This window comes from Rhinoderma darwinii, chromosome 1 (genome assembly GCF_050947455.1).
Source record: "Rhinoderma darwinii isolate aRhiDar2 chromosome 1, aRhiDar2.hap1, whole genome shotgun sequence".
NCBI lineage: Eukaryota > Metazoa > Chordata > Amphibia > Anura > Rhinodermatidae > Rhinoderma > Rhinoderma darwinii.
In genome coordinates, this window is record NC_134687.1 from 618,621,063 (window position 1) to 618,645,903 (window position 24,841).

General features: G+C 41.2%; 1 protein-coding gene across 1 annotated transcript in view; it reads right to left on the minus strand.

The window, feature by feature from the left end:
- The window catches only part of PRLR (prolactin receptor), a 42,925-nt gene that overhangs the window by 13,830 nt on the left and 4,254 nt on the right, over nt 1-24,841 (minus strand). Inside the window, exons 2-6 of the mRNA XM_075841865.1 lie at nt 10,974-11,095; nt 10,699-10,831; nt 4,423-4,592; nt 2,382-2,551; nt 1,403-1,544 (exon numbers count right to left, since the gene is read on the minus strand). Of these exons, the coding sequence (XP_075697980.1) occupies nt 1,403-1,544; nt 2,382-2,551; nt 4,423-4,592; nt 10,699-10,831; nt 10,974-11,040 (682 nt within the window). The 5' untranslated portion in view covers nt 11,041-11,095. The remainder of the gene's footprint in view (nt 1-1,402; nt 1,545-2,381; nt 2,552-4,422; nt 4,593-10,698; nt 10,832-10,973; nt 11,096-24,841) is intronic.

Genomic DNA, 24,841 nt, shown 5'->3' on the forward strand with positions numbered 1-24,841 from the left:
GAATCCAAACTGAAACAAACGGAAACCATAGGTTTTTGTTTGTATCACCATTGATTTCAATGGTGATGGATCCGGTACAAATGGTTTCTGTTTCTCACCCTTCGGTGTAAGGGTTCAGTCGTTTTGACGGAATGAATAGCGCAGTCAACTACAGTATTGATTCCGTCAAAACGATGGAAGTCTTACACAATGGTGAGAAACGGAAACCATTTGAACCCGTTCCGTCACCATTGAAATCAATGTTGATGCAAACGGAAACCTCTGGTTTCTGTTTGGATTCCGTTCATGGGTTCCCTTGACTGAAAGCTCCGGCGGAACCAATGAACGGAGCCTAACGTGGTTTTCCCACCACAGACATTTATAAATTGTGTGGCCATTTTGCCCAGAATGGGAGACTGGGCACCCCTATTCTATGGCTTGGTTGGGTCCCAGTTGTTGAACCCCCTAAGCATAGCCAATGGCTATGGTAAGAAACATCCTTTAAGCTCACTTACGCACTCTTAACAAATGAAGAAATTGGATCACAATTTAAGTACAAATTCCTTCGAGGGCACTTCCAGTTTGGAGGTTCACCTTTATAAAACAACTAAATTAAATGATTCGCTTTTCAGTTTCTTAAAGGGGTATTCCAATTTTAGCTAATAAATGTTATTCTTCATAGAATGAAAAGTTATACAATTTTCCCAAATACTTTCTGTATCAATTCCTCATGATTTTTTTTAGACCTCTGCTTGCAGTCATCCAATGGGAACCTTGACCCACAGGTGCTCAGCTCGTTACAGTTACCAGAGCTCTGATACATGTGCACCTGTGTGTTCACCACATGACCAGAATTTTTATTTTTTTTTACTGGAAAAATAAAATGGAAGTTCCAGTTGAAGGTACAGCAAGCAGAGATCTTGAAAACCATGAGGAATTGATACAGAAAGTATATTGGAAAATTGTATAACTTGTATCACTATACAAAGAATAACATTTATTTGCTGAAACCGGAATACCCCTTTAATTGAGGGAGGTTTGCAGCCTATCATTTTTGCTATATTAGGGCAGAGCGGTGATTAGCGACCACAGTTTTGCTACACGGTGTATAAGAACTGTGAGGTAGTCTGAAATCCACCTCCTGATCTGCCCCTCCCCTATGCTTTACACTGCAGCTCTACTTGTTCAGATTAGCGGTTAGAAACACAAGCCCCCTAGAAGTGAGTGTATTTGCCTGATTTCCATTACAGCAAGGACAGAATAATTATAGACTACAGGCAACTATATACCATTAGTGAAAAAAAGATGATTAGAAAAAGGTAGTACCACACATATACTGTAGGGGAGCCTTGAGATCTGGTTTAAATGTGGAATTTTCTATTACTCAATAGGCTCGAAGGTAAAATTCTGTCATGGTCCATACCTCCTGGGATTTGACTATAACCTTCCTCGCTCCATTCGCTCCATCTTCCGGTATCGGCCTTGCATCGTACCTGGACCACATAATTTTTTCCTGGGGTTAAGCTAAATACCTTCAACTTGGTTTGTTTTTCAACAATATGTTCCTATAATGGGAGAAAATAAAGAAAATCATAAAAATGAAAAGATATCTGTAGCCAAAAATATTTTTATGGCCAAAAAGTAAGAAAATTGGACCCCCAGCAGTGGCACATCAGTGGGGACAGAAGGCAGGTAAACACCACTGGTGAGGTCAAGCCCATTTACCCTTATATATAGCTGCCTCTAGGTTACCACATGTACTGTGATTAAGCGATTGGACCAAATGAAAAAACGAGTAAGCAACTCGCTACATGAGGTTTTCTTCTCTGATCACACCCAAAGTTATTCAGAAATCTCTTGGTTTACCAGAGACCAATGCATTGTGGGAGCTCAGATGACAGTTATAAAGTTAGAGCTAAGCGGTCATGTCACATCTGATGTCCGGGTGGAGCTATACTGCTGCCCGTTTCTCCAAGATTGGAGAAAAATACGGTACATGCGGTAAAGTAAGACGCCAAATAAATAATCTTCTGTAAAGTAAGTAGTCAAAGCAGCTGAAAGGCGCTGTCTCTGAGCGGTCTCAATGCTTCTGTGGTTAATAGGCTACAGTTACGTGGTCTCCATAGCGATGTAATGTCCCACGGGAGCCACTGAATGTCAGAATTGACGTAGTCACAGTGGCATACAGCCATTGGACAACTCAGTCACATGACATTACGTTACTACAGCCTAGTCATTACCCAGATATTACCAGTGACATGGAACAGAGGTAGCATTTGGAAATATAGAATTTTTTTTCTTTCTACAGATTCAAATTATTTTTGTAAAAACAGAATCCCGGACGAACCCCCCAAAAAAGTTTACCACGAGTAAGCAGTATAGGTAAATCTATATTGAATTACCTCCCAGATTTGCTTTTTCTCCTCTCTAAGACGCACTTGATACTCTAGGGTCATCCATCCCATTTTAACATCAGCCTTCTCTGGTGGGTTCCACTTCACTATCAGATAGGGCACGCTGGACTCATTACCCTCATAGGAGAAGGACAGGTTTCTGGGAGGATAGGGTTGCACTAAAAATAATAAAAATACAAGTAAAAAATAGAAATACAAGAAATATACTGCTGCTTTCCGTGACGGATTGGACTTTTATTTTTTTTTTTGCACAATTTTTATAGAATGCCCCTTTAATTTTAATAGTGTAGTGTCCCCATTACAATATAGTCACTGTGGCTGCCATAGGAGACTGTGGGTTCTGTTACAGTGACTTGTCTCTACTAGGGCTGACCCAATAGCTCCATCAAATGACCGGCATACCGGCGATTACACAATCCGTCACGTGATCCCAGGACCAATATTTTATATCTACTACAATGAAATCCATTTTCGAAGCCAATACAATGCCGGTTAACAATTAGAATTAGGTAAAAGATCATTTATTTTCCGCAAGAATGTTCTACAAGCCAAATGTGTAGAGGGCCCCTGACAAAATTACCCGAATAGAGTATTTTAACCCGACTAATCTTGGTTTACAACTACTGGTAAAGTCATTCCAAAAGTGCTGATGAATATACAGAGACGTATTTATAGGATCCAGGTTCTAAATATACACAGGCTATAGGATTGTACAGCTCAGCGGTTAAGCTGTGGCCTATTTACAGAATGTATATGTGTTAAACGACAAGAACAGATGTTATATCTATAGGAGAGCGAGGCGGCTTCACCAAGTGTTTAAGAGATTATTAAGGGGCATATGCACCTAGTATATCCATTATCTCTATCCTATCTATTATCTGTTTCAGAGCTATCATCGATCTACTTATCTCTCTCTCAGATCTACTTATACTAGATGGCGAAATGTATTGGGACACCCTTCTTAATCATTGAATTTCGGTGTTTCATTCAGTCCCATTTCCACAGGTGTATAACATCCGGCACTCGCCATGGAGTCGTCTTTATAAACATGTGATAGAATGGGTTGTTGTAAAGAGATCGCTGAATTCCAGCGCGGTCCTGTAATAGGACTTCACCGTTGTAACAAGTCAGTTCCTGACATTTCTTCCCTCCTAGATAATCCACCATCAACGGTGAGTGATATTATTGTAAAGTGGAAGGAACCGCAGCAACTCAGCCACGAAGTGGAGACCACGTAAAGTTACAGAGCGGGGGCGCCGAGTGCAGAAAAGTCGCCAACGCTCTACTGACACAATAACTGCAGAGTCCAAGTCCAAAGGCTGGCATGGGGGCCGATCAACTGCATGCCAGCCTTACATCACCAAGCACAATGCCAAGCGTCAGATGGAGTGGTGTAAAGCCGCTGCCACTGGAATCTGGAGCAGTGGATACATGTGTTCTGTGGAGGGATGACTCACGCTTCTCTAGCTGCCAGTCTGATGGACGTGTCTGGGTTTGGTGAGTGCCAGGAGAATGTTACCTGCCTGACTGTATTGTGCCCACTGTAATGTGTGGTGGAGGAGGGATAATGCTATGGGGGGTGTTTTTCAGGGGTCAGCCCCTTAGTTCCAGTGAAGGGTTAACGCTTCAGCATACCAAGACATTTTGGATAATTGTAGCTTTCAACTTTGTGGTAATAGTTTGGGGTTCAGACTTTTCTGTTCCAGCATGACTGCGCCCCAGTGCACATGGTCCATGAAGACATGGTTGGGGGAAGTTTGGTCTGAAATGAACTTGACTGGCCGCACAGGGTCCTGACCTCAACCCCATCCAACACCTTTGGGATGAACTAGAACAGAGTTTTTGATGTCAAAAAGCGGAGTTTGTCATTTGTCCCGACTCCTCGTGTTGTTGTAATGTCTGATTTTACATAGGACTGCTGATAAACCTGCCATATTATATTTAACTCCGAGATGTACAAATATTGCAGCTCCAATAAGTAAAAAATGCAGTTCTGCTGCTACATCTATAACATACATATATCTCTTACCTATGTCGACTACATCAAAATCAAATCGTTTAGACACGTTCCACCCGAGAGGATTGGAGGCATTTACGATGACAAAATAATACATCCAGATGGAGAAATGCGCTTTACTGAAGTAGCAGGAGTTTGGACCTGAAGTGCGATAATCTGGACACTCAATCTGCGTTTTATTTCTGCATAAAATAAAAATTTGATCTTTATGTTAAACGCTGTGGCACAAGCAAAACACAACTTCCTTAACAAAAATCATTTGAGACAAATAAGTACATTAAAATCATATTAAAAAACAATAAAAAAAACAAAAAACGGACACAGTTAATTTTTTTTTTCAAATCTAAAAAGCGGTATTAAATCTGGAATGCTTTTATGTATCCAAGCGATTCTGAGATTGTTTTCTCGTATAACATTGTACTTTGTCAGTGGTAAAATTTGGTTGATACATTCAGTATTTGTTTATGAAAAACACCAAAATTCAAAAAAAATTTGCAAAAATTAAAATTTTTCTAAATGTAAAATGTATTTATCTTGTGTGATATTACAATCTGTCTTACAAGCAGTTACTTTTTTTTTTTTTTTTTAAATCCTTTTATTTTCCTAGGACGTTACAAGGCTTAGAACTGCTGCAGCAATTTCTCACATTTTTAATAACATTTACAAAACGTATTTTTTTAGGGACCAGTTATGTACTGAAGTGGCTTTAAGGGGCCTACATATTAGAAACCCCCCATAAATTGCCCATTTTTAAAAACTGCACCCCTCAATGTGTTCAAAACCGCATTTAGAAAGTTTCTTAACCCTTTAGGCATTTCATAGGAATTAAAGCAAAGTGGAGGTAAATTGTACAAAATTATTTTTTGCCAAAATTGTATTTTAATCCATTTTTTTCTGTGACACAGAAGGTTTTAGCAGAGAAATGCAAGTCAAAATTTATGGCCAGCTTCTGCAGTTTTTATAAATATCCCACATGTGGCCCTAGTGTGCTAGTGGACTAAAATACCAGCCTCAGAAGCAAAGGAGCATGTAGAGGAATTTTCGGCCTGCTTTTTACTACCATGTCTCAGGTTAGTAGAGGTCTTGTGGTGCCAAAACATTGTAAACACCCAAAAAGACACCATTTGGCAAACTACACCCCTCAAGGAATTTATCGAGGGGTATAAGGCCCCACAGGTTTTTTGCTGAATTTAGTGGAATTAGGGCATAAAAATGAAAATCTAATTTTTTTTCCAATAAAATTTAGACATTTTCAATTTTTTACAAGGAATAAAGGAGAAAAAGTACACCAATATTTGAAAAGCAATTTCTCTTGAGAACAGCAATACCCCATATGTGGTCCTAAACGGCTGTTTGGACACACGGCAGGGCTCAGAAGGGAAGGAGCGCTATTTGGCTTTTGGAGCTCAAGTTTTGCTGGAATGGTTTGTGGCGCCATGTCGCATTCTCAAAGCCCCTGAGGGACCAAAACAGTGGAAATCCCCAAAAAGTGACCCCATTTTGGAAACTACACCCTCAGGGAATTTATCTAGGGGTATAGTGAGCATTCTGACCCCACAGGTTTTTTGCAGAAATTATTGGAATTAGGCCGTGAAAATTAAAATCTACATTTTTTCAATAAAATTTAGGTTTAGCTAATTTTTTTTATTTCCACAAGGACTGAAGGAGAAAAAGCACCACAACATTTGTAAAGCAATTTCTCCTGAGTAAAACAATAACCCACATGTGGTCATAAACGTCTGTTTGGATACACGGTAGGGCTCAGAACGGAAGGAGCACCATTTGGATTTTGGAATGGTTTCTGGGTGCCATGTCACATTTGCTGAGCCCATGTAGTACTAGTACAGTGGAAACACCCCAAAAGGTGACTCCATTTGGGAAACTGCACCCCATGAGGAATCATCTAGGGGTAGAGTGAAAATGTTGATCCCAAAGGTTTTTTGCTGAATTAGAATTAAGCCGTGAAAATGAAACATTTTTTTTCCAATAAGATGTACTTTTGAGCAACATTTTTTCAAGGAATAGAGAAGAAAAAGTACCCCAACATTTGTAAAGCAATTTCTCCCGAGTACGGTAACACCCCATATGTGGTTATAATCGTCTGTTTACATATATGGGAGCATTCAGAAGAAAAGGAGCGGTATTTATCTTTTGGAGCGTAGATTTTGCTGGAATGGTTTGCGGACGCCATGTTGCATTTGCAAAACCTCTGATGTACCAAACAAAAGTGACCCTGTTTTAGAAACTACACCCCTAAAGGCATTTATCAAATGAGAATTTAGACTCCACAGGTGTTTTTCAGAAATTAATACGCAGTGGATGGTGCAAAGTTAAAATTGCAATTTTTCCACTGATCTGCCTATTCACCACACAATAGGTTGTGCCCAGCTTGTGCCCCTGGAGAATCTTACCCCATAAAATGTTAAGCGGGTTCTCCCGGGTATGGTAATACCTTACTTGTGGACATAAATTGCTGTTTGGGCACACTGTAGGGCTAAGAAGGGAAAGACCGCCATTTTGAGCATGGATTTTGATGGTAATAGTTCTGTTTGGGGTTTTGCTGGTATTTCAGTTTATAATGTGGTGACATATGTAATCTGTGCGGAGTATATCAGGGTATAATAATTGGGTAAATAATACAATTATCCATAGATGTGTGTTACGCTGTATGCACAGGCCGGCATCACACTGATAAACGGTTTTCTTTCTTATCCCTCCTTTGTAACGCTCTGCACCTTTTGGGGACTTTTTCTCCTTCGTAGTTTGGGAAATATTACTGGGAACGTTTTGCGCTGATATAATACGGGCGCCCTCGCTTCCAGCGGATGTGCTATGTCCCTTCCCTTTCCTAGTTTCTAAATACTAGGGCCCTGAAACTGAAGGAATGCTCCCCTCCGGCCTGCGCATTGAGATGTTTTTTTATCACCGCATTACTAGTGCCATAACTTTTTTATTTTTCGGTAGATGGAGCGGTGCGCGGGCTTGTTTTTTACGAGATGGGTAGTAGATTTTATTGGTACAATTTTGGAACACATACGACTTTTTGATCACTATTTTATTTTTTGGTAAAGGAAATTACCAAAAACAAGCAATTCTGGAATAGTTTTTTTATTGGGTTTTTCGGCATCCACAGTGCGCCATAAATTACATGTTAACTTTATTCTGCGGGTCGATACGATTACGGCCTTACCAAATGTATATAGTTTTTTCATGTTTGTACAAAAAAAAACAAAACACTTTTTTTATAAAATCGTTTGTTTTCTGTGTCGCCATATTCTAAGACCCATAACTTTTTTATTTTTGCGTGGACAAAGCGGTGTCAGGGATTATTTTTTGCGGGACAGATTGTCGTTTTTATTGGTACTATTTTGGAATAAATGTGACTTTTTGATCACTTTTTATAGCATTTTTTGGGAGGAGATGTGACCTAAAAACAAAGATTCTGCCGTTTTTCATGTTGTTTTTTTACGGCGTTCACCGTGTGGGATGAATGAAATAATAGTTTTGTAGTTTGGGTCGTTACGGACGCGGCGATACCAATTATGTATTTAGTTTTTTGATTTTTTTACGGTTTTTCCCATAATAAAAGACTTACTATGGGAAAAAAAGGCAGTTTAGCTTTTTTTTTTTTACTTTGAAACGTGTGTGTTTTTATTGGTTTACGACATTTTTATTTTTTAACTTGTCCCACTAGGGCACTTGAGGGCCTGATGCCCCGATCGCTACTCTAATACACTTCACTACATACGTAGTGCAGTGTATTAGCGCTGTCAGTTGTTCACTGACAGCAAGCCTATGAGGACCCGCCGCAGGCGGGTCCTCATCGGCTCCCGTACAAGGCAGACTCGGACGCCATTATTTGGCCTCCAATTGCCATAGCAACCCAGCGATTGTGTTGCTGGGTTGGCGGCCGGGTTAAAACCCATCAGATGCTGCGCTCTATTGAGCGCAGCATCTGAGGGGTTAATCAGCCGGATCGGAGAATAGCTCTTTTCCTGGCAGTTACAGGAGGATGCCAGCTGTATAATACAGCTGTCACCCCGGGGTGATGGTGCCGGCTCTGCTTCTGAGCCTGCACCATCACTGCGACGTAACTGTACTGCGGTTTGTGGGAACACTTTCCAGACAGCGCCGTATATATACGGCGGATGTCGGGAAGGGGTTCTCCACTTTGGACAATCGCTTCTTGTATAAAAGGGTCCCTTTGCAATACACAGATCACAAAAAGTCCTCCTGATGGGACCTCTAGCGATCATCTGTAATCTGTGGGAAAACCTGGAAGTGTTCAATTTCCCTGCAACGCCACCACAGGGGAAATTAAGTATCACACAGTTTCAATGTGTTGTCTATGTAATGCAGGACAGGACAGGTTCTCCAGAGGGAGAGACGCTCTTTGTAACCGCTCTCCACTCTGGCCAAGAAGATCCTCAACAGGGGATTCCCCTCTATTAACAGAAGCCCATAATTGGGTGTATAAAAATAAGTTGACTAAACTGGACAAATCATTTAAGCTAGAGCTGGTCCGTCCATGTATTGCATACACCTGAATGGCCGGCACACAATACAACATTTTCCCTGCAGGAGAAGTGTATGGTTGAATGAAACTTTACCCAGCGACAACGAGTGATCGATGGAAGTTCCAGGAGCTGGTGGCTATCTTTAGAGAAGGGGTCGTCTTCAACAGACAAATTCTTTAAAGGGGTATTTCCATCTTAGAACGTTGTGCCAAAACATTGTATGTGTGTGTGTGTGTGTGTGTGTGTGTGTGTGTGTGTGTGTGTGTGTGTGTGTGTGTGTGTGTGTGGGGGGGGGGGGGGGGGGGGCACAGTTCACTGGGACTCCGACCATCCCGAGAATGAAGGGTCCTTCTGCATTTCTCCTACACAGTTACATTTCTGGCCTCGTGCTGTACAGGGAACTAAAAAACATCTCCATTTAAGTGCATTTGACGGTGCTTCAATTTCCTGCACAGCGGGTGCTAGCACATGGGGATCCTGACAGTCAACCCCTATTAACAGTAAAAAAATAATAATAAAAAAAAAAAAAAAAAAAAAAGTATATTATATATATATATATATATATATAAAAACATTTCCCTCTAAAATATGCAAGCAAAAAATTAGTGCTTGAATTGTCGGTGTGTCAAATTGTTAAAAATGGCATCAAATTTTTATGCTGCCCCCTATGTACAAGAATATAACTACTATAATACTGCTTCCTATATACAAGAATATAACTACTATAAAACTGCCTCCTATGTACAAGAATATAACTACTATAATACTGCCCCCTATATACAAGAATATAACTACTATAATACTGTCCTCTATGTACAAGAATATAACAACTATAATACTGTTCCTATATACAAGAATATAACTACTATAAAACTGCCTCCTATGTACAAGAATATAACTACTATAATACTGCCCCCTATGTATAAGAATATAACTACTATAATACTGCCCCCTATGTATAAGAATATAACTACTATAATACTGCTTCCTATATACAAGACTATAACTACTATAACACTGCCCTTATGTACAAGAATATAACTACTATAATACTGGTCTTATGTACAAGACTATAACTACTATAAAACTGCCTCCTATGTACAAGAATATAACTACTATAATACTGGTCTTATGTACAAGAATATAAACTACTATAATACTGCCCCCTATGTACTAGAATATATCTACTATAATACTGCGCTCTATGTACAAGAATATAACTACTATAAAACGGCCTTCTATGAACTAGAACATAACTACTATAATACTGCCCCTTATGTACAAGATTACTACTATAATACTGCTCTCTATGTATAAGGCCCCATGCACACGAACGTGTTTTTGCGGCCGCAATTCCCCCGAAAATCCACGGGAGAATTGCGGCCCCATTCTTTTCTATGGGGCCGTGCACACGACCGTAGTTTTTGCGGTCCTTGCACGGCCCGGGAGCCCGGACCGCAGAAAGAACGGGCATGTCTTATTACGGCCCTGGCTCATTGCGGGCGGCCTGCGGCTGACAGTCCGCAGCCGGCCGACCCGAAAATCACGGCCGTGCCCACGGCTACGGTCATGTGCATGAGGCCTAAGAATATAACTACTATAACACTGCCCCCTATATAAAAGAGAATATCTACTATACTACTGCTCATATGTACAAAAATATAATTACTATAATACAGCCCCTATGTTCAAGAATATAACTACTACAATACTGCCCCCTATGTACAATATATTGGACTGGGATTGTTATTCATAGTAGCAGCAGCCATACTTTTCTGTCCAGTACAGTAGAGTGTAGTTGGTCGGTAGTCCACCATCAGACCCTGGTTTCCACCAACAGGTAAACGTTTCCTTCTCATAGGATCGGCAGTGGCTGACACTTGGTTGCCCTGGAGTTGACTGTGCTGTAAGAAATGTGTAGGATATTGTAATCAGTTGAGTATCAACTTGAAAGCTGTAATGGAACCCAGCTTTCCCAGAATTGGATATAACTAAGAAATAGAATATTAAAGAGATATGGACTCAACGATAGGACAGGATACTTACCATTTAAAGCGGTTGCTTTACTGAACACAAGCGGTACCAATAGGGTAAAGACAAACTTTTTCAGCATTTTGACTGCTGTTTTCAGCCTTTTGTTCAAAACTGGACGATTAAGGAGTCACTCACTGAAAGAGAATTAAAAACGGTAAAATATGTATTGTTATAGCAAATTTTGGTTCTATAAATAAAATTTTAAATTGGAGGTGTAGTACCTGGTCTGGCATATAGAGGTCGCTGTTGTGACTAATGCTAGTGTCTATTATAAAAGTTTTCATGACATACAATAATGCAAACAGTGACCCCTACTGGCTATAATTTTAAAACTTAGCCCCTTCCCTCTTTGGCCTCTTTTGACCTTCCTGACAGAGCCTCATTTTTCAAATTTGACATGTTTCACTTTATGTGGTAATAACTTCGGAATGCTTTTACCTATCCAAGTGATTCAGAGATTGTTTTCTCATGACACATTGGACTTTATGTTACTGGCAAAATTTTCTCGATACATTCAGTATTTAAATTGTGAAAAACACCAAAATTTGGCAAAAAATGTAAAATAGCATTTTTCTAAATTTAAAATGTGCCTGCTTGTAAGACAGGCAGTTATACCGCACAAAATTGTTGCCAATTACATTCCCCATATGTCTACTTTAGATTGACATCGTTTTTTTGAACATCCTTTTATTTTTCTAGGACGTTACAAGGCTTAGAACTTCAGCAGCAATTTCTCACATTTTCAAGAAAATTTCAAAAGGCCATTTTTACAGGGGCCAGTTCAGTTGTGAAGTGGCTTTGAGGGCCTTATATATTAGAAACCCCCAATAAGTCACCCCACTTTAAAAACTTCACCCCTCAAAGTATTCAAAACAGCATTCAGGAAGTTTATTAGCCCTTTAGACGTTTCACAGGAATTAAAGCAAAGTAGAGGTGAAATTTACAAATGTCATTTTTTTTTTGCAGAAATTAATTTGAAATAAAAATTTTTGTAACACAAAGTTTTACCAGAGAAATGCAACTCAATATTTATTGCCCAGGTTCTGCAGTTTTAGGAAATATCCCATATGTGGCCCTAGCGTGGACTGAAGCACCGGCATCAGAAGAAAAGGAGCCCCTAGTGGATTTCAGGGCCTACTTTTTATTAGAATATATTTTGGGCACCATGTCAGGTTTGAAGAGCTCTTGCGGTTCCAAAACAGTGGAAATCCCCCAAAAGTGACCTCATTTGGGAAACTACTCACCTCACGGAAATTATCTAGAGGTATAGTAAGCATTTTGACCCCACAGGTTCATTGCAGAAATTATTGGAAGTAGGCCATAAAAAAAAATATTTTGGTTTAGCTACTTTTTTCTCATTTCCACGAGGACTAAAAGGGGAAAAATCACCACAACATTCGTAAAGCAATTTCTCCTGAGTAAAACAGTACCCCACATGTGGTCATAAATGGCTGTTTGGACACACGGCAGAGCTTAGAATGGAAGGAGTGCCATTTGGCTTTTGGTGCTCAAATTTAGCTGGAATGGTTTGTGGAGGCCATGTCGCATTTGCAAAGCCCCTGAGGGAACAAAACAGTGGAAACCCCCTACAAGTGACCACATTTTGGAAACTACACCCATCGAGGAAATTATCTAGTGGTATAGTGAGCATTTTGACCGCACAGGTTTTTTGCAGAAATTATTGGAATTAGGCCGTGAAAATTAAAATCTACATTTTTTCAAAGAAAACCTAGGTTTTGTCTAATTTCCACAAGGACTAAAGGAGAAAAAACACCACAAAATTTGTAAAGCAATTTCTCCCGAGTAAAATATTACCCCACATGTGGTCATAAATGGCTGTTTGGACACACAGCAGGGCTTAGGGTATGTTCACACGGCTTATTTTCGTACGTTTTCGGGCCGTAAATTCGGAAGCAGAACGCCTCCAAATATCTGCCCATTGATTTCAATGAGAAAAACAGCGTTCTGTTCCGACTGGGCGTTTTGTTTTTTTTTATGCGGCAGTTTCTAAAAACGGGCGCGTAAAAAAAAACGCCCATGAAAAAGAAGTGCATTTCACTTCTTGAGCTGTTTTTCATTGACTCTAAAGAAAAAACCAGCTCCAAAAACGTCCGTAAAAAACGCTGCGAAAAACGCGAGTGTGCTTAAAAAAAACTTTCTAAAAATCAGGAGATGTTTTACCTTGAAAACGGCTCTGTATTTTCAGACGTATTTTCTTAAGCGTGTGAACATGGCCTTAGAAGGGAGAGAGCGCCATTTGGCTTTTGGAGATCATATTTGGCAGGAATGACTTGCGGAGGCCATGTCACATTTGCAAAGCCCCTGAGGGCCAAAACAGTGAAGACGGCCAAAAAGTTACTCCATTTAGGAAACTACACTCCTTGAGGAATTCATCTAGGGGTGTAGTAAGCATTTTGACCCCAAAAGGTTTTTCATAGAATTTATTAGAATTGGGCAGTGAAAATAAAAGAAAATCCCTTTTCTTCAATAAGACGTAGCTTTAGTTTAAAATTTTTCATTTTCTCAACAAAGGAAAAAAAGAACCACAACGTTTGTAAAGCAACTTCTCTGGAGTACGGCAATACCCAATATGTAGTCATAAATTGCTCTTTGGGCACACAGTAGGACTCAGAAGGGAAGGAGCGCCATTTGGTGTGTAGATTTTGCTGGATTGGTTTCTGGTCGCTATGTCGCATTTAAAAAGCCCCTGTGGGACCAAAACCATGAAAACCCTGCAGAAGTGACCCCCATTTTGGAAACTACACCCCACAAGGTATTCACCTAGGAGTGTAGTGAGCACATTAACCCCGCAAGTGTTTTGCAGAAATTAGTGTGGACTCGATGTTGCAGAGTGAAAATGGGATTTTTTCCATAGATATGCCAATATGTGGTGCCCATCTTGTGCCACCACAACAAGACAGCTCTCTAATTATTATGTGGTGTTTCCCGGTTTTAGAATCACCCTACATGTTGCCCTAATCTTTTGCCTGGACATTCGACAGGGTTCAGGAGTGAAAGTGTACCATGCGAAATTGAGGCCTAATTTGGTGATTTACAAAGTATTGGTTCCCAATTGCAGAGCTTCTGATGTGAAATAATAATAGAAACCCCTGAGAAGTGACCCCATTTTGGAAACTGCACCCCTCAAGGCATTTATTAAGGGGTGTAGTGAGCATTTTCACCCCACAAGTCTTTTCCATAAGTTAATGCGCTGCGGATGGGGCAAAGTAAAAATCTAAATTTTTCCCTAGATATGCTAATTCAGTGGCAAATATGTCATGCCCAGCTTATGCCACTGGAGACACACACCCCAAAAATTGTTAAAAGGGTTCTCCCGGGTATGGCGATGCCATATATGTGGAAGTAAACTGCTGTTTGGGCACACTGTAGGGTTCAGAGGGGAGGGAGCGCCATTTGGCTTTTGGAGCGTGGATTTGCTTGAGTATTGCTGGTGTTTCCGTTTATAATGTGGGGGTACATGTAAGCCGGGCAGAGTACATCAGAGGCATAGTCAGGTGGTATAATAATGGGGTAAAAAAAAGCAAAAAAATAATTTTCTTATCCCCCTTCTTGTCCACACTTCGCACCTTGGCAGTTTGGGGAATTTTGCTGGGAAGTGTTGTCCTGGTATAATACGGGCACCCTCACTTCCAGCAGATATGTTTGGGCCCTCCCCTTCCTGGATCCCTAATTTTAGGGCCTTGATAATTCACCTCTTGAAAAAGAAGAAGAAATGTTCCCCTCGGGCCGGCACAGTTGCATATTTTTTCTTTATTGGAGCCTTAACTAATTTTATTTTTTGATAGACGGAGCTGTATGAGGGCGTTTTTTTTTGCGGGACGACCTGTAGTTTTTATTAGTACCATTTTGGGGTACATGCGACTTTTTGATCACTTCTTATTCTATTTTTTGGGAGACAAGGTGACCAAAAAAACTGCAATTCTGGCATAGGTTTTTTTTTTTTTAAATATACAGTGGTCACCATGCATTTTAAAATTACATGTTAACTTCATTCTGCGGGTCAATCCGATTCCGGCGATACCTAATTTATAGCACTTTTTTTATGTTTTACAACTTTTTGAACAATAAAAATTTTTTTCTTGCGAGACGAGCTATAGTCAACCGCTGATGACGCCGGCCCAGCTCCTGAGCCATCTTACCGTCGGCTACGAAAGCCTTTCATGCCCCGCCTCCAGGCGGGGCCTGAACGGCTTTCATGCTAGTCAGATCGGGAGGTCCGTATTAGACATCCGGTTGCCATTGCAGCCACCGGAACCCCTGCAATTTCATTGCTGGGGTGTCGATGAGCTGCAAACACCTTTAATGCAGCGATCGCTGTTGACCGTGGCATTTAAGGGGTTAGGGGGAAGCTAATTTCAGTCTCCGCCGTTACAGCTGTAATACACCGCTGACATCCGGTGATGATGGCGCCGACTAAGCTTCTGAGCCGGTGCCTTGCATTTGTCGTATGGATATGGCAAAATGCGGGAAGGGGCTAAAAAGGAGGAAGCACATAGCAGTAGATGGACACTTCTTAAAACCAAAAACAGACAAATCTTAATTGCACGTTGACTTAGTACTGGTATGGTATAAGATCAAGGACGACATCTGCATGGACTTTGTATATTCTCCCAATGTTCACGTGGGGTTTCCCTGGGTTCTCCCCGAACTCAAAAACATCCTGATAAGTTAACTGGTTTCCAATTAAATTGGCCCGAATGTGTCCGAGCACGGCCGATTCTAGCTTTTCTGCTGCCTGAGGCGAAAGTTGAAATGGCGCCCCCCCAGGTCTTGATTGACAACCCCCTGGCTGTTCTACATCACTACCAGCCTCCTATAACTCCTGCGGATGTGTCGTTGCCTTGTACTCCCCTGGTATGCACGGTGCAAAAATGAAGCCGGGCAGAAAACATCTGGACAGTGAGTGCCCATGTAATGATGCATCCGAGAAAGTTGGAGGAGACTTGTAGTGATGTATAACAGCCAGGGGATGTCAATCAATCACGGAAATGTGGGCTTGTAGTCAGGACTCGTATGACTGTTCAGGATAGCGGCACTGCCCCATGACCCTTTATACAGTAATTAGCATACAGCTGTAAATAGTGCCCCCTGCAGATTTTTCCCCTATATAGCCCGCTGTAGATAATGCCACTCACACTATTAACTAAAAAAATAATATATATAAAAAAAAAATATCCCCCGCATACTCACCTTATCCAGTTCCGTCCTCTAGCAACGCAGGCCTGCTCTCTTCTGACAAGGTCTGCTGGAGCTGAACGACGCGGCATCATTCAAAAGAGCTAAGTGGCAGCGGAAGGAACTAATGTTCCTTGCCCTGCCGTTCAATGATGTCATCGCGCCACCTGCTTTATTGAAAGGCGCTAAAAGACAGGGCAAGGAATTAGTGTTCCTTGCCCTGCCTGTGCTAGTAATTGTTTCTGTGTCCTATAGACACGGATAAAATTATAGTGCAGGAGGGGGTGGTGGCGGTTGGTTTCAGTGGTGCGGCCCCTCAGAGAGGCAGCAGGCCACCTGAGGCGAGAGACCTCGCCTCATGGCCCTGAGTAGATACATACATTACACATACAGTACATACCACATTAAATTGACCCCTTGTGCAGGCTGCTGCCTATATGGATCTTTCTCTTGCTGTGCAGGGAGACTCCAGAGAAAAATCAGTAAAGAGGTGGTGAATCCAAGGCAGGATTTCCCCTCAGCAGTGCAGTGCAGACCCCTTCTCCCCTCCCTCTCGGTCCCGACACAGAGAGGAATTGTATTGTAATGACAGGAAAGTGGGGGGGGGGGCTCGGCAGGAGGGTTTATTAAAGGTGGCACCTGAGAGATGTTTTTAAGGAAGCAGCACATCTTTCAGCTGCTCATAAGTGGAGGGAAACTTGGCCAGCAGCTCTGTATTGCCGCCAACTCTGAGACTCTGCAGGGTGCCGCCTGAGGCCAGAGGCTCAACTCGCCTGATGGTAAATGCAGCCGTGTGTCCGAGATAGGAAAATTAGACGGTCATCAATCCCCAATGGGGCTCAATCTCTGTACAGCGATGCGGAATACGTTGGTGCTATAAAAAAACCATGTAAAAAATGAAAACACAATTCAAGTCTTGAGACTCTACATGGAGTGAATGAGGTTAGGCTGCAATACTAGACAGTCTATAGACCTGAGTGACGCTATTTTTCAAAAAAGGGCAAAAAAATGTAAACATTATTACACATTTTTTTCTGATCTCAGCCTTTTAATAATGGATGGACGAGTGGTCTACTCTACCGAGGACAACACCTTCCATGTCTGCTTTCGGTCTGACAACTGGAACCCCTGAGGTCCGATGTTATCAACTGGGAAAACTGGCCGCGCCGAGGAATTGTTGAAGTATACTATGCCCATTTAAGTTAATAGCCCACATTTACTAAGGCTTTGCACAGTACTACGGAGGCGTAACTTGAAGCTAACGGGCCAATGTAAAATCTGGAACAGGGTCCCCACCTACCATGTGTCATTTATAATACTGGTGTTTTATTTGGCGGAAGGAATTCACCCGTCAGAAGAGATAGAAAAAAAAACACCCTATGTCAGGTGTAACACTTTAATGTTGGGTTAACTTTAGCCACTATCATTCTATTCATCAGTTAGTACTGACACGTACGTGCTCTAAGTACCACGTTGCATTATGTCATATCAATGTTCCTACTAACAGGTGGATCCATTCTCTTCCCTCCCTTACTATCCCCTCGTCACACGGAGAGGGTCTTTATAGATACATCTCTTATGGGCCGCGGGTTATTACAACATTAAAGTGCTACACCTGACATAGAAAGGTTTCTTCTATCTCCTGTATATATGTAGAGGTGTACAAATTTATTGTATCTGGATCTGTGGCACTTCATCAGGTCTTAATGTATTCAATCATTTATTGTTGTATTGACTTGTATCGTCTGATGAAGGTCTGAATGAAGATCGAAACGTTCCGTTATTGGCTACTTATTTACCGTATGGAAAATAAACACAATTTTTGCAAGTGAAACTGTAGTGCCAAGTTTTTTAGAGAGATATATATGTGGCGTGGAAGCCTACGTGTGCACCCAAGATCACAGCATGCTGCTGGAACACAATACCACAGTTACCTGTGCCATAGCTATGCCCCTGCAGTGCTGGTGTTTGAGGTTCGGGAGAGAGTGATTTGGGCTATTTGAAGCCCGGATGTATTTCATTCATACAGGACATTGAAGTCTGTTATGACTGAAGAAACTAAGAGGAGAATATGAGCATTATATAATAACTCTCCGTCATTTATATGCAACATAAAGCATCGGGTAACAGTATTAAGTTATCTGAAAATGACTTACTGGAACATATCCAGCCTGGGTTACGGGAAGCGTTCCAGCCAGTCAGCACTATAATAAAATCATTGAACTGTATCGGTCACGCGAAGTTGTGTACAATTTACGAGAAGCCAAGTACAGATTGTAGACCTCATAGGGTACTATATCCTCAAGTCCCACCCACTGCGACAGACACTTCATAATGTCTATTTTACATATAGGATTGATCTACACTGTTGAATCACTTTGTAAATACAATACTTATCATCATGTACTGATCCTGAGTTACATCCTGTATTATACTCCAGAGCTGCACTCACTATTCTGCTGGTGGAGACACTGTGTACATACATTACTTATCCTGTACTGATCCTGAGTTACATCCTGAATTATACTCCACAGCTGCACTCACTATTCTGCTGGTGGAGTCACTGTGTGTATACATTACATATCCTGTACTGATCCTGAGTTACAGCCTGTATTATACTCCAGAGCTGCACTCACTATTCTGCTGGTGGAGTCACTGTGTATATACACATTACATTACTTATCCTGTACTGATCCTGAGTTACATCCTGAATTATACTCCACAGCTGCACTCACTATTCTGCTGGTGGAGTAACTGAGGATCAGTACAGGATAAGTAATGTAATGTAATGTATGTACACAGTGACTCCACCAGCAGTATAGTGAGTTCAGCTCTGGAGTATAATACAGGATGTAACTCAGGATCAGTAATGTAATGTATGTACACAGTTACATCCTGTATTATACTCCAGAGCTGCAGTTACAGGTGTATAAGGTGTTAATCAGACACACACTCGTCACCATCACCACTCATTTAAAACACGGCACCATATACAGCCAAAGTAATAAACGAAGACATTAAATACAGTATAGCAGATCTGTCAACAGCAAATTGTTGATGGTTTCCATGTAGTAACAGGTCACAAATTGAAACCAGTAGGAATAGTAATAAAGATATAACAGACGCTAGATTTGACATTTGATGCATACAGATCCGGTCACCCACCTCTCAGCACACCAGTTCTGCTTTCCCGCTCCCTGATGACATTACCACATGCTACTTATTTAAAGTGGAATTGTCCCTGAACCTCGGGTTCGTTTTCCTGCCTGCTTGTAGCGTCTTCGTTTTCTACTTTCCTGATCATGAACATTCGTTATGTCCTGACCTTGCACCTTCAGAGTTATGCCTGATACCCACCATGTTGGCCATTCTTATAATTACCTCAACCATACTTTTTTGGGGCCATGTTTTCGAAATGGGTACTGCCCCTTGGCCTGACATCCTCAGTAGCGTACCTGCGTCAATTGCTGCCTACACCAGGGCTGCGACCTGACTGGGAAAGTATATTCCTCTATGAGAGGGTTATAGGTAAAGAACGCGAGGATCCGCACCTTGGTTAGTCAGCCCCAAAACCGCCATCTTGTTCACTTCCATAACATATCCAATAGTAATTAAAAGTGTAGTACCCTTTAAGAGAATCGGCTCCAGGAATTTGCTCTAGGGAGGACAATACTTTGTCCGTTGTTCCTTTAAATAGAAACATTTCGTTCCGGAGAAAGCCGGAAAATTCCAAATGTAAATAGAAGAAAATAATCCATCATTCCTGCTGCACTGAAGAGCTAAAACACCAGGTAAAGTATGCGAAGCGCGTCCTCCAGCTGCCGCCCGATCAAGATTCCTACCAGAAGTCCAACTCACAAACACCGAATCAGTCATCGCAGGACACAAACATGGAGTCACTAATTAGACCCTTAAGGGCGCAGCATAATTTTTTTTTCATGGTTTCCTCTCCGTAACCTTAATTACTCCATTTTGGGATAGATAATGTATTTTTTTGTGCAAAAAAATACATATTTTTTTAGTTTTGTTGGTACGGCATCCACCGTGCTGTATAAATGACATGTTAACTGTATTCTGCGGGTGGTTACCATTGCGGCATTACCAAATTTATATCTATTTCTATGTTTTACTACTTTGCACAACAAAAACACTTTATTTTTAAATATTTTTATTTGAGTTGCTGCATTCGGAGAAATATATATATATATATATATATATTTTTTTTTTAAATCGTCGACGAAGCGGTGTTAGGGCTTGTTTTTTGTGGGGCGAGCTGTAGTTTCCACTGGTACCACTTTGGGGCACATAGAACTTTTTGATTACTTGTTATTGCTTTTTTTGCAGAGGTAAGATGACCAAAAAAAACAGCATTTCGGACATTGTTTTTGGTTTTACAGCGTACAACGTGTGGGATAAATAACATTTTATTTTTATAATACGGGTAATTACGGAGGCAGAGATAACAATTGTGTGTCACTTTTTTTTTTTATATATATATATATATATATATATAAATCATTTTGTAAGGGAAAACATTATTTTTTTTATCCTTTTTTTTTGTTGTTGGGATTCCGTTTTTTTTAAAAAAAATATTTCTTTATCAATTTTATTGAATTTTTTTCCCCATTTGTTTTAGTCCCACTGGGGAACTTGAGCATCCGATCTCCTGATTGCTTCTATAATACACTGCAATAATTCAGTGTACCAAGCCTTAGGGACTAAGGACCATTGTTAGACCCCCGGCCTCAATGGCGACCCATCGACAGACCCGGGGTCGCAGCCTCCATCTGTAAAAGCACTGAGGTGTAGCGGCCGCTATTACCCGAGAGGGTTAAATGGCTGGAATCGGAGCTAGATATGGGCACGGCCGTTGCAGCAGGGTGTTATCTGTATGTTACAGCTGACACCCTCTGCTGATGGAGTTGGCTCAGTCCTTGGGTTTGCTCCATCCCTGCGCTGTACATTTACGGCACTGTGTGGGAACTACACCCCACCAGCGACAAAAATGTACATCGTGGTGTGGGAACGGGTTAAGGATGCGGCTAATTTGTTTATGTTTTTGCCCGACCACAACTGTTTTGCTGACATTTATGTATCGGGTCTTTTTTTTTTTTTTGTGTGTTTTTCATTGGGTATATTTCATGGCACATATTACAGTTTCATTTCTATACGTTTATTTTTTTTTTAACAGTGGAATGAAAAGAAATAATTTCTGCTAATCCATTTTTTTCTTCTACGTCATTCACAGAGTAATCTGAATGACCTTGTTATTTTTATGGAACCGATTAAGTGGATACCTATTTCCATGTTTTTTTCTCTTATGTTTTTGACTTTTTTTTATGATTGAATAAGGATTTATTTGAAAAATAATGATGTTTATTATTTTTTACTTTTGCAACTTTTTTGTTCAATTGAAACTTTTTTTTTCCCTGTTAGGGTTGTTATTATCATTATCATCATCATCATCATCATCATCATGATGCATTTTAACACCTCTGTTTATAGGGATTATTTTAGGACAGCCGTGTGGACCTATAAAAAATCTGCAAAAGGGCCCTCTACAACATAAGAAGGCACCTGTATAAGTGGTAGAGTGGTCTTTGGGCCCCCTTAGGCATTAGGGCCTGGGTGCAACTACTACCTCTGCACCGCCTATAGCAATGTCCCCGGTTAGAACCAGGACTGTCCCATACAATTGCTAGCAATCACTAGGGCTGACAATGGGGACACAAAGGTCGCCCTTTCCCTTTGCGAATGCCAAGATTCATATTGGTCGCGGAGTCACACGGTTGAGTTGCCGTATTCTCCAGTTTTGGCCGCTGCCCGAAAACTACTATGCCCTTGTGATCAGACCAGGCTCAGCTGCCAGTACCATACATTTACAGCAGTGTGTGGTAATGGGTTAAAGGAGTATACCATAATTATTAATGTATTGCGCTAGTTTTCTTTAATTAAAGGGGTGTGGCTAGACAGTCACAATATTTTATCGTATGTATAGGACGGTCTGAAACTGCTGCCTGCCCTGTCCTTTTATTTTTGTAGCAATTTTTTCCCATCGTTGACTTAAATGAGAAAAAAATATATATATATACCCAAAAAAATAAAAAATGGGCAATCACTGAATAAAAGACCATTGTTGTGTACACCAGGGGGCGCTGTTACACTATTCAATACTAAAACAAATTGTAATTCACACACAGCCCAGCTATGTAAATAAAGTTAAGCCGAGTTTGTCAAGTTTTGTTTACCCAAGTGCAGGTGAGAACGGCCCCGTCATACAGTAGGGACTGGACCACAATATTGTAAAGAAGCACAGAGAGTCACTTTTTTTCCTCGACCATAATCGTACAGGACCACAGAGTGTCTTACAGAGCCTTATTTATCAGCCGCTCCACTTTATTAAATCAAGAAGTGGCTCCCTGAACCATATGGATAGCAAAACCGTGAAAAATGTGGATATAGATGGTGTCAATGCCTATAGCGGCCAGCAGAGGGTGCAATACAGAGGGTGGTAGAGACATGTCCTGTGGGGGCATTAGGTCCTGCTGGTAATTCGGCATCATTATGTGTAGATCTGTCAATTTTATTCATCTACAGATTGAAGACACCTCCTATGTGCCCCTCTTTTGGTGGAACAGTCCCAACTTTTGACCCTATGAATAAGTTGACAGCTGTCAGTTACCAGTTGGGGGTGTGTCCCTACATAGACTGACAATGTCCAATCAGTGCTGACAGGGGGGAGACTGTAGGGACACGCCCCTTTGACAAGGGGAATGGTAACACCCAGTTGTCAATATATTCATAAATTTCTAGGAGGTATAATAGAGGAATGGCACAAAATATAGTTCTAAGAAAATATGTGGCAGAATTGTTATTTCATGGGGAATACAAGGATTTACTAAAATAAACATGTCAGGAGAGGCGGCAAGTCCTCTTTAAGCGTGTATGAAAATAGGAATCTTTCACATGATGAACTGTGAGTTTCCCGCTTTGACCACCCAAAAAGTTGGGAGGAATGCAATGAGAAGATCAAAAGGGGTCCCTTTTCCCAAATAACACTGCATTCAATAAACTAGGGCACGTAGATGTATCCGATGCGGGGTCAGGGGTGTAATCTGTGGGTGCCCAGGTCATCAAGGACAGTGGCGCCCCCTTCAGTAGTGACAGGTGATGTGACAAGTGCGACCGCACCCCCCGAAGGCTGCAACCACTCTCTGCAGCAGCCCCCCACTCTGTTAAAGGGGGGTCATGATTTCCCACGCTCCATTACTTCCATATGACCGAATGTATACAGACTAGAGTTGTCCAGAGAGGACAAACCCTTTATTACAACCTATCAACCTACCATGTAACAGGAAAAGCAAACATTTAATTAAAGGATCACTCCAGAGAAAGCGGCTACACTGGTATGTCTAGTGCAGCGCCTGCGGGGGCGGAGCATGACACAAGGATTCTCTCTTTGGTGACATTTAAATCCCTGTGTCATGCTCCGCCCCCTCTGGCCCTGCACTAGGCATAACAGTGTTCAGTTTTCTCTGGAGTGTTCCTTTAAGATCCTATAAAGGACAGAGTCACGGCCCCTTGTAATAAAAATAGTGTAAACATAATATTATAATGTATGGTTTACAACTACACCCATCATCCGTCACTCCATATAATATGACTTAGCAGTGATGAAGCAGAACGGAGACATTAGATTGTAGCCAGAAATACAATCAACTGCAGCAGACATAGGGTGCATGTACATTACAGATGCAGCAGAGCTGAGTTTGTAAGATATGGGTTGTAGGAGAGCGGTTAGATGTAATAATAGAAGTGTCAGATGCAGCAGAGCTGAGTTTGTAAGATATGGGTTGTAGGAGAGCGGTTAGATGTAATTATAGAAGGGTCAGATGCAGCAGAGCAGAGTTTGTCACATGTAGATTTTAGGAGAGCTGTCAGGTGTAGCAGAGCCAAGTTTGTCAGATATAGGTTGTACGAGTCTGGGTTTGTAATTTGGCAGAACGTACTGTGATATTGGGTCATGTTATGCATGGTTTTACTTAGGACTGCAGGTCACCTACTACATTATCTCAACAATGTGGCCTCCAAATAGTTTAATAAATTGCCAGATGTAGGTAGTGGAGCTGTCCGAGGCCGGATCAGGATGTAGGGAAAAGAGGTCAGATGAAGTAGAGCTGTCTCAGTTATATGGGGATTATAGATTCGCAATCAGATGCAGTAGAGTGGAGTTTGTCAGTTGTAGGAAAGCTGTCAGATGCTGGTTGCAGGAGAGAAGTGTCAGATGAAGTAGAGCTGTGTTAGTTCTATGGGGATTGTAGGAGTGAAATCAAATGCAGAAGAGGTGTGTTTGTCAGATGTAGGTTGTAAGAAAGCTGTCAGATGCAGCAGAGCCATGTTTGTTAGATTCTAGGAGTACTGTTAAATGGAACAAAGCAGAGTTTGTCAATTGTAGGTCAGAAATGCCAGATGAAGCAGAACTGTGTTTGTTATATGGTTATTGTTGGAACGTAATCAGCTGCAAATAAGCGGAGTTTGTCAGAGAACAGTCAGATGTAGCAGAATTGAGTTTGCCAGATGTAGCAATGTTGAGTTTGTCAGATGTAGTAGAGTTGAGTTTGTCAGATGTAGTAGAGTTGAGTTTGTCAGATGTCGGTTGTAGGAGAGCTGTCAGATGTAGAAGA